Source organism: Sinocyclocheilus grahami, unplaced genomic scaffold (genome assembly GCF_001515645.1).
Source record: "Sinocyclocheilus grahami isolate Dianchi unplaced genomic scaffold, SAMN03320097.WGS_v1.1 scaffold760.1, whole genome shotgun sequence".
NCBI classification, from domain to species: Eukaryota; Metazoa; Chordata; class Actinopteri; order Cypriniformes; family Cyprinidae; genus Sinocyclocheilus; species Sinocyclocheilus grahami.
This window is the reverse complement of record NW_015505939.1, coordinates 193,166-203,358: the sequence shown is the minus strand read 5'-3', so window position 1 is coordinate 203,358 and position 10,193 is coordinate 193,166. Positions and strand designations below refer to the sequence as shown.

General features: G+C 38.3%; 1 protein-coding gene across 1 annotated transcript in view; it reads right to left on the bottom strand.

Moving 5' to 3' along the window:
• Positions 1 to 3,575: 3,575 nt before the first annotated feature.
• LOC107561218 (coiled-coil domain-containing protein 134-like) overlaps positions 3,576 to 10,193 on the bottom strand; it is an 11,568-nt gene continuing 4,950 nt past the window's right edge. The window contains exons 2-7 of the mRNA XM_016245606.1: positions 8,948 to 9,043; positions 8,732 to 8,853; positions 8,574 to 8,658; positions 5,951 to 6,132; positions 5,777 to 5,848; positions 3,576 to 4,487 (exon numbers count right to left, since the gene is read on the bottom strand). Of these exons, the coding sequence (XP_016101092.1) occupies positions 4,362 to 4,487; positions 5,777 to 5,848; positions 5,951 to 6,132; positions 8,574 to 8,658; positions 8,732 to 8,853; positions 8,948 to 9,038 (678 nt within the window). The 5' untranslated portion in view covers positions 9,039 to 9,043 and the 3' untranslated portion in view covers positions 3,576 to 4,361. The remainder of the gene's footprint in view (positions 4,488 to 5,776; positions 5,849 to 5,950; positions 6,133 to 8,573; positions 8,659 to 8,731; positions 8,854 to 8,947; positions 9,044 to 10,193) is intronic.

Below are 10,193 nucleotides of genomic sequence, written 5' to 3'. Positions count from 1 at the left end.
GATCCCAGATTCTGGTGAGCCTTTGTCGAGACATTGAGAGCCAGTCTGACAGAAGAGAGGAATGAGTCTTCTTCTTCTTCTTCTTCTTTTGTGTTTAATGTTGGCAAACCAGCTTAAGGTGAATTTCTGCCACCTACTGGGATGGAGCGTGAGGCCTCTATGAATGAAAATATTATATACAAAAAAACTAAATTATTCTAATCAAATCTGTATCTCTCAAATATTTTAGAAGAAAATCACAAACCCTTACGTGTTTCTGTGCATTCTGAAATATATTCTTAACAGAAATGTCATTGATTTCCATATAGTTTTTCAACAAGCTGCTTTCTTTGACTATATGCCTTACATTGCAAGAGCACATGTTCAACTGTTTCTGTTATGACAGTAATTGCAGCAATCTGACTCTCTTTTTCCTATTATAAGCAATTAATAATTAAGGTTAGATGATCCTGGTTATAACAGTATCTTCTCTTCTGTTTCCATATAGGGGGGGGGGATATGTACGGAAATCAGCTTTTTCCGGTTCTCTCCCACAGACCACACACACATCGGACAGAAACTTGTCGTCAACGCCACCCCGCAAATTTATCAATAAAATAACTGTAACTGAAAGGCTACATGACATTTCTCAGTAGCGCGGTTCTTGAAGCAGTTTAACTTATAGATTCGCTATTAGTAGACACTGCTGCTGAACACTGCTGAGAGACGCACAGATGCAGGTATTCACACACACTTAATCTCTCTCTCTCTCTCTCTCTCTCTCTAATAACCGCATTAGACTGCATTATTAACTGTGTAAGCCTGCATATCAATGGCTCAAGCCTCTATTATTAGCTCTAAAATGACGTTTTTGAATTTGCAACGGAAGGTTTGAGATGAGGTGCGTAAAAAAATAGTTCAACACATTTCAGGACGGGAACATGTCAAATGTCTTGAAACAAATCATCTGAACAATGTCTTATGGTGTGGTTGTGACTCCTGGCCGTTAAAATTATTAGAGCAATAACTCTCGAAGTGATATACGCCGCGCCTATTAACGGAATTGTCTTTCTGAGTTCTCAAACAAATTAAGAGCTATTTTTATTGACTGATAGAAAACACTGTAACGTTTCCACTGATTAAGAAATATTTTTGTTTGCTTGGCTGGTAATATTAGCGCAGGCCTATTATAATAATAGGGAAGGGGGGCCCAAAAATGTGTTTTGCCTATGTCACGAAAAGAGGTAGGCCTAAATCCGTCCCTGTCCATATACCTTTCTTTCAATCCTCGAATGCTAAATAGGTGTCAGGAATGAGCAGGGTTGCCAGGTTTTCACAACAAAACCCGCCCAATTACTACTCAAAACTAGCCCAGTCACGTTTTGATGGGGGTCCCCGTTAAAAAATGCGTTCCGAGGGGTAAAATACACTTTTTTTGGCAGGGATCCCGGGTAAAATTAGCATCACTGGTGCTAAATATCGCATTATTGGTGTCGCTTCAACCCGTGGACATGAAAAACAACCCGCGGCTACAGTGTTAAAGTAGCCCAATTCCTCTGGAAAACCGCGGACTTGGCAACACTGGGAATGAGTCAGACTCTTCCTGGCCTGTGTTCAGAATTAAATAACTAGGCCTATTATAAAATTGCATTCAGCCAGAGAGCAAAGAAATTACAACATACCTGTACATTATTTGTTTTGTATTGTTTTTTACCTTCTCCTCTCGAAACGCTGACAGAATCAGAGACATCCAACTCTTTATCGTTTTTTTAGAAAATTCTCCATTTTGAAAAATAAAGTTTAAACACAATACAATGCATCCCGCACTAAACAGGTGGCCTGGTTGCATCAATCCGTACAGTTTACAAACCCGTGGGAGCGGATTGCGAAATCTTGCGCATGGATTATGAAAACCGAAGGTACAGTTTACAAAACCATTCATTAATGTGTGCATTTCTGTATTAGAGCCCTACTGTTTTCTTGATCCCGCTCCCGCTGAATTTCTGACCGTTACCGGCCGCTCCCGCAAACATTATAATATTGCATATAATTTTTCGCGCATCAGGGACTGCGATCAATATGCGGAGTATTGAAACCTCTTTTGAATGAGCGCTCGCTGTTCACTTTCACTTATGTGATCACACTGTGTAAAGGAAGATCAGATATTTGTCAATGAGCTCAGGATCTGTTGAGCAGCAAATCCTCCAGCATGCACTTGTCAGTCATCTCTCCTCTCATCAGTCAAATCTGACTCCTGCAGCTCCTGTTGGATCATGCAGGGTTGTCAAGTCTGCGCTTTTTCCATGGAATTGGGCTGCTTTTAAACTGTTGCCAAGGGTTGATTTTCCCCCGTGGGTTAAAGGTTTGCTCCAACAAAGGATCATGGGGGCCCGAAGTGTCCATCAGTTGTACCCTTTGAAATCCTTCATTCCGAAGAGCCCTTTGAAGTGGCCAGTTTTGAGCACTTCGGTTTGGAACGACACTTCAATATGGCGGCCATGATTGTTTTCACTCCGAAGTGCCCTTCAGAGGGCGATATATCCCGCTTGGAACGCACCGCATGACAGGTAAGCTACTGCTGTAAGTCCGTAAGACCGAAAGTGCATGAAGTGTTCTATTTGGGACAGGGCCTGTAAAGCGAAGAAACTATAGAGCCATGCGCTTTTAAAACCATTTCATATGTTAACAACTAAACTAAATTTCCAGAATTAAAGGTCAGATTCGCATATTAATCACTATTGATCTAATCGGTCAAACAGGTTTGCAACAATACCTTGAAGTTGAAACTGTGTTTAGGTTAGGTCTTTATTGTCATTGCATATGTTTATACAATGAAAATCTGTTGAAGCAATCCGACTTGAAGCATTAAAAAGAAAATAAAAATAATTTTTGACATATTACATTAAAATACATTTGCAATTCAGTTTGATTTCATTCGCTGAAACGGGAAAGGCTACTTTATAAAACGGGAAAATTGCATGGGTTTACGTGGATATAGGCCTACCTACAATTCTGAAACAAAATGGACAAATGTTTGTTCTCGTGTGTTAGCGATGAAGCAGCTCTTCACTGTGTGTGCAGCTTTATCCAATCTTTAACTGCAATTGAAATAAAGTTAAATATTCAAACCCATCTAAAGTTTAGGCTCCAAACTAAACTCTCCCCGATGCAGAATCTCTCATATCAGGTCCCGATGCCATCTTAACAGTATCTGACTGATCACAAGTCCATAAAAATGCTTCCTAGAAAACAAGTGCGAATCACATCAGGAAAAAAATCCTACTATATATTTGCAATGTTTTATAATGTAAACATATTTGCATAAACCCCATCGTGGCAGGAATATAAACTCACCTGGAGCAGAGCTGTTGCTCAAAGTTCTTTATATTTAGTTTCACTTCCGTTACGCTCCGCTGCAATGGTGTTTTCCTGTGTCCGATGCTCACTTTCTTCAAATTTCATTGGGTAATTCTTCGAAACATCCTTGATTTGTAGCTTCGAGCAAAAACGATTATAATGAACAGAAAAATCTACATAAATGCATGAGCTAAAACTCAAAATACAACCCACGAAAAACACATAACTCAACATTCGCAGTGTGTTAAATAGACTTTATTCATTCCGTCAATAACAATCTCCCACTGATGCTCTACAGATTTCAGTAACAGTCACGTGAACAGACTGATAAAGCCTCTGTGAAGGTGTCTCGGATGATCGTCTCACTTCAGCAGCTGGAGAAACCGAAGTGAACTAGAACCGCATTCACACTGATATCAGTCTGATTCAGATCCGTCATTAAAGAGTTTCTCTCATGGCAGTGCAGCTCTGATCTCAGGTCAGATCATCACTCGCTCTCACACGCGCGCACACTCCACACAGACAATACACATGTTTTAATGAATAACAGTTTCTAAAGAAAGCAGAAAGACATTAATTACCCACAATTCTCTTATTAGACTATAAAGTACCCCCAAATAAAGCATTTATATTGAATCTAAACAACTGAATTTCATATATGTGGGAGCTTTAAAAATTTCCGATCTTAGATTATCAAAACTTATCAAGTGTTTGTTAAATATCGAAATATCAGTGTTCAAAATACCTTCATCTTTGACCACGCCCACTTTCCCATCCCCGCCCACCACTCTTAACCCTCCAACAGCAAACACTAGAGTGGCCCCGCCCACTATGACTCCTCCCACCACCCTGACTCCTCCCCCTTAATCCAATACAGCACTAAACACACACTCAAGAGTTAAAAGCAGAAGCGATTCAAGCGTTGCGAATCCGAGACTCGTTCTGAAGCCTGTAAACGTCGACGCCCGTGGCAGATTCAGCACAGGCTCCCTGATTGAGTGTAAACGGCTGATCTTCAGTCAGATCTATAACTCGGTGCGAGAGCGAGAGATCCGCGGCCCTTTCCGGATCTCTTTCCTCTTCTCCTCCTTCCTCCTCCTCTTCTCTTCCTCGCGGAGAATCTTCTGGAAGGCCTCGGCCGTGTGCAGCACCTGAAACACAGACATCATCAAACCATGCAAATCAAAGCGAAACACTCAGAATAATCCTGTGGTTAATTGATAATACAATGACAAGACAAGCAGAAGTCTCTGTAAACTGAAATCAAACACAGTCTGAGTTTAAGCTCTACTGGCTCCAGCTACACATTACAGGCCAAAATTACACCGATTTAGTCCAGTAAATCCTTCAATGTTTTAATAAGGACCATTGGTGATACTGTAGATTTGACTTGATGCATTACACAAATAAACAGGTGTTTATATCAGCTATTACACAGCAGATTTAAAACAGTATTATGATAGTTTCAGTCGCTAAACATGAATCATAGGTATTGAAAGGTTTGTGTTAAGAAAGAATAAAATGCATTAACATTTATTTTTAAATGAACATTTACAGTAAATAACAGCAAGTTTTTATTAGGTTGAAATAGTTTTACTGAATTAGTATTTTAATTGTGAAAATTTTAGTAATATATATATATATTTTAAAATATCTATACAGGTTTACTGTATACTTTACTCCTTCAATGTTTTAATAAGGACCATTGGTGATACTGTAGATTTGACTTGATGCATTACACAAATAAACAGGTGTTTATATCAGCTATTACACAGCAGATTTAAAACAGTATTATGATAGTTTCAGTCGCTAAACATGAATCATAGGTATTGAAAGGTTTGTGTTAAGAAAGAATAAAATGCATTAACATTTATTTTTAAATGAACATTTACAGTAAATAACAGCAAGTTTTTATTAGGTTGAAATAGTTTTACTGAATTAGTATTTTAATTGTGAAAATTTTAGTAATATATATATATTTTTTAAAATATCTATACAGGTTTACTGTATACTTTACTCATTATATATATATATATATACACAGTGGGTACGGAAAGTATTCATGAGTGTCACAGCAAAGGGTCTGAATACTTAGGACCATGTGATATTTCAGTTTTTCTTTTTTAATAAATCTGCCAAAATGTCAACAATTCTGTGTTTTTCTGTCAATATGGGGTGCTGTGTGTACATTAATGAGGAAAAAAATGAACTTAAATGATTTTAGCAAATGGCTGCAATATAACAAAGAGTGAAAAATTTAAGGGGGTCTGAATACTTTCCGTACCCACTGTATATATCTTTTTTTCAGTTAATGTTTTACTAATATAATGTAAAATTACAGTCTCTAATTTAATAACACAATGCAGTGCACATAAGAAACACTGCATCTATTATAATAAACATCTCTCTCTCTATACGTGTGTGTGTGTGTGTGACTCACGTCGTCTCGTTCGGTGCGATACGGGTTGACGAAGTCTGCAGATTTCTCAGTGATCCCCAGCTCCTGTGACATCTGCAGCAAAAGCACACACAGCGTTAAAGCTCATTTACCGTGCTTCGGTCTACTTCCTGTGATGATGACTATGATGATAATCCCATGATGCCTCAGTCTGACCAGCGTGAGCACGTGCTGATGGGCTCCTCCGCTGAAGACGCCCGTCTGGTTGCAGAAGCGCAGACCCCAGCGCAGCAGGCCACTCCAGTCCACGTTCTGATCGTAGTAGTGATGGACGATGCGCGGGAAACGCAGAGCCACGTCTCCGAAGAACGCCGTGTTCTCCACCACGTGAGAGTAGGCTAGAGGAACACACAGACTCTGAACTCAACTCACTTTAACAGTGACAGATCATCTGCTGCAGAAACTACTGCTGGCTGAACCTGAAGAAGCTTGTGACGGTGATGTGCTTCTGTTTCTCTAAAGCTGCTGTGAAGTGTCTCTACTGTATACAGTGCTATAGAAATAAACTTGAACGGATTAAAAGTGGTTTGTATGAAAGCCTACTTATGCCACATTACAAAACTCAGTTATGAGATTAAAGAGTCATATTTTGAGATAAAATGTCTAAATTATGACATGAATTGAAATTGTGAAATTCAAAATGGACAAATCAAAATTATGAAACAAAAAAATTAAATTTCAATATTTCATAAGTAAAAAAAAAAAAAAACTGAAATTATGACAAGAACTCGTACTTATGGAAAAAGTCTAAATTCTAACATTAAGTTATAGTTATGCGATAATTATCTGAATAATTAGAAAATTTAAACTGACAAAAACTTACATTGTGACATCCTACATTTTATATACTTATGATTTATCACATATGAATTCAAAATTATGACATTTAAATTATAAGAAGTTGTTTAAATTGTGACTTCAGATTAAAAGGTCAAAATTGGAAAAAGTCAACAGTTATGAGAAAAAAAAGATAAATTATGAGGAAACAATTTTTAATTATGAAATTCAAAATTATGACAAAGTGAAACATTGACAAGCTGTGACTGTTGGACTTTTTATCATAAAATTTAATGATTATGATTTATCATTCATGTATTGAAAATATGACATTTTAAAGCTAAAATTATAACTATGATATATAAAAAATGATATAAAAAGATGAATTTATGAGATTAAAAATCGAAATTGAGACAAAAAGGTCACTTATGAGTCAAAATGATGACACAACGTTATACTTGTGAGATAAAACATAGTTATGTAGTAAAAGTTGAAATTATGACATGGAAAAAAAATAGTTCAAATAGATTTTTGTGTCAACTGTGACTGTTCATCATGATTTCAAGATTTTTTACCTTAATTTTGTAATTATGATAAGATTGACATTTCATATAGTATACAATTATAAAAAAGTTTAAATTAAAACATGAAAATGGGATTAAAAGTCAAATGGACAATTGTGTAATTATGAGAAAAAGTCCAAATTATGACAGTCAAAAATATGACACTCAATTAAAAAAAAAAAAAATTATATATATATATATATATATACACACTGTATATAAGTAAAAAAAAAAAACTAACAAAAAGTGACCATTAACAAAAATTTTAAGTCATGATGCGCTCGTTTCTACGTTAGATTGATAAATGAGGCCCATTGTATCTCAGGATTTTGACTTTTTATGTAATTTCTGTCAGGACCACTATCCGTCATAAAAGAACCCAGAACAACATCTAAAGAACTGCAGGCCTCACTTGCCTCAATTAAGATCAGTGTTCATGATTCAACAATAAGAAAGAGACTGGGCAAAAACGGCATCCATGGGAGAGTTCAAAGGCAAAAGCCACTGCTGACCAAAAAGAACACAAAGGCTCGTCTCTCATTTGCCCAAAAATATCTTGATTATCCCCAAGACTTTTGGGCAAATATTCTGTGGATTGATGAGACAAAAGTTGAACTTTTTGGAAGGTGTGTGTCTACAGGAGTAGACACACAGGCAAGAACGGTTAAACACTAGACAAGAATTAAAAGTAATGCAAAAACTTTACTTTACTTGTATAAACTTTAGTGAAGATGTGACACTGCCTCGGTTGTGCAAGTGACAATTCCTGTGTCAACTGTGCAGCTCGCTTACAGACAGACGCGATGTGTGGTGATTTGAAGCCATGTATTTTGAGAGAGAAAGAGAGAGAGAGCGCGCGCATGGTGATTCACGCTGTTTGTGAAATTACGTCTCACACAAGGTTTTCAAATTACTTTGCAAGTTATTTAATGAAGAAATATGAAGGCATTATAATTATTTCACCCATGCCGGACAGAGATTGAGACGGTGCCGCTGCATGTCGTGCCAAAACTTCTCACAGCAGCGTTTTTTTTAGATCAGCCTTTTAGAGACTGCCGATCAATCGGAGCACCCCTAACACACAAACATACTCACTCACTCACTCACTCACTCACTCACTCACTCACACACACACACACACACACACACACACACACACACACACGCACACTCACATTCACTCACACTCACTCTCTCACTGCATGTCGTGCCAAAACTTCTCACAGCAGCGTTTTTTTTATTTTAGAGTTTTAGAGACTGCCGATCAATCGGAGCACCCCTAACACACAAACATACTCACTCACTCACTCACTCACACACACACACACACACACACACACACACACACACACACACGCACACTCACATTCACTCACACTCACTCTCTCACACTCACTTAGATGTCTGATATGAAGGGTGCTGAAGTGAGAGTCGCTCACCTTCTTTGATTTTGTCGTCGAGTGGGAACGGATCGTCTGGCTGCAGGTTAGCGGCTTTAAGAACGGCTCTGGAGTCCTCCAGCACCTGAACACACACACACTCGAATCAGACTCCATCAGATCAGCTCCATCACACTGAGTGTTTCACACACACACACCTTGAAGAGGCCCTTCAGCATTATGTCGATGATCTTGTACTGCTGGTTGACGTCGCTGAGCTCCACCAGGTTCTTCAGCGCATTCAGCTGATCCTTCCTCTTGGTCTCGAACAGATGCTTATCTGAGGAGACGTTCAGGAGAACGACACACTCTCTCACACACACACACACACACACACACACACACAGACACACACTCGTGTCTGAGGAGGATACAGATCTCCAGGTTGGAGTCGTGTCGGGGTCTCTGTGTGTCCGAGTAGGAGCCGAGAGCCGCCAGCAGCAGCAGAGCGCAAACCCTCAACATGACCACTAGAGAAAGACAAACTCCAGTCAACACTCGATCACGAACCACAGAGTGAACCAAAGCACTGTCTGTTACACAAATATACAATATCATGTAAAAGAAGAAAATTAAACGAAACATGCATAAATGAAATGTGACTATTCAAATCCTAATGGCTTGTTATATTCCTCATTTGTAAGCTGTTTTATTATTATGACATTTAAGGAAATGTATGTATTTAATGCTTGAGCACAAAAATATTAGCTGTTTTGAAACAATGTGTTATAAAAAGTGTGATACACATAAACAGGAACGGCATTAATAATTCAGCATAAAATCAGTGACAGATGAATTGTGAATTCAGCTGATAAACACCACTTCAGACAGAATACAAGAGCCTCAGTTAAGATTTACAATATCAAGGGACAAAAGTCTCATTCAATCAGAAAATACCATTCTGTCATCATTTACTCTACATCATGTCGCTCAAGCTTGTATGAGTTTCTGTGAATCACAAAATAAGCTTTTTAGAGGAATGTCCAAGCAGTGGAAGTCAATGGGGTCCTAAGTTGTTTGGCCCCAATGTTCTTCAAAATATCTTCTTTTGTGTCACACAAGTTTGAAACGACAAGATGCATGACATATTTCTGGAGAACCCATCCCTTTAAAATATATTTCACTGAAGATTAAAACAAAAATCATATGACGTTGTAAATAATAGATAAAGTCAGTGAGTGTGTGGTTTGGATGTGACGCTCCAGCTTCAGTTTCACTAACAGACATCATAAACCCAGAGGGATCTGACAGATTTATGATTAATATTTCATGCGTTTGCTCAGAGACAGACCGCTTCAGAGGGACGTTCTACTTCCTGTCCTGAGACTCAGATATCAAACCAGACCGACCATAAACCACCACTGACGGACGTTAACATCATGATATAGAGACAAAAACCATCTCAAACCAGACCAGACCAACCCGTCACTGACAGACGTTAACATCTTGATAGAGACGAAAACCATCTCAAACCAGACCAGACCAACCCCGACCCGTCACTGACAGACGTTAACATCTTGATATAGAGACAAAAACCATCTCAAACCAGACCAGACCCATCACTGACAGACGTTAACATCTTGATATAGAGACAAAAACCATCTCAAACCAGACCAGACC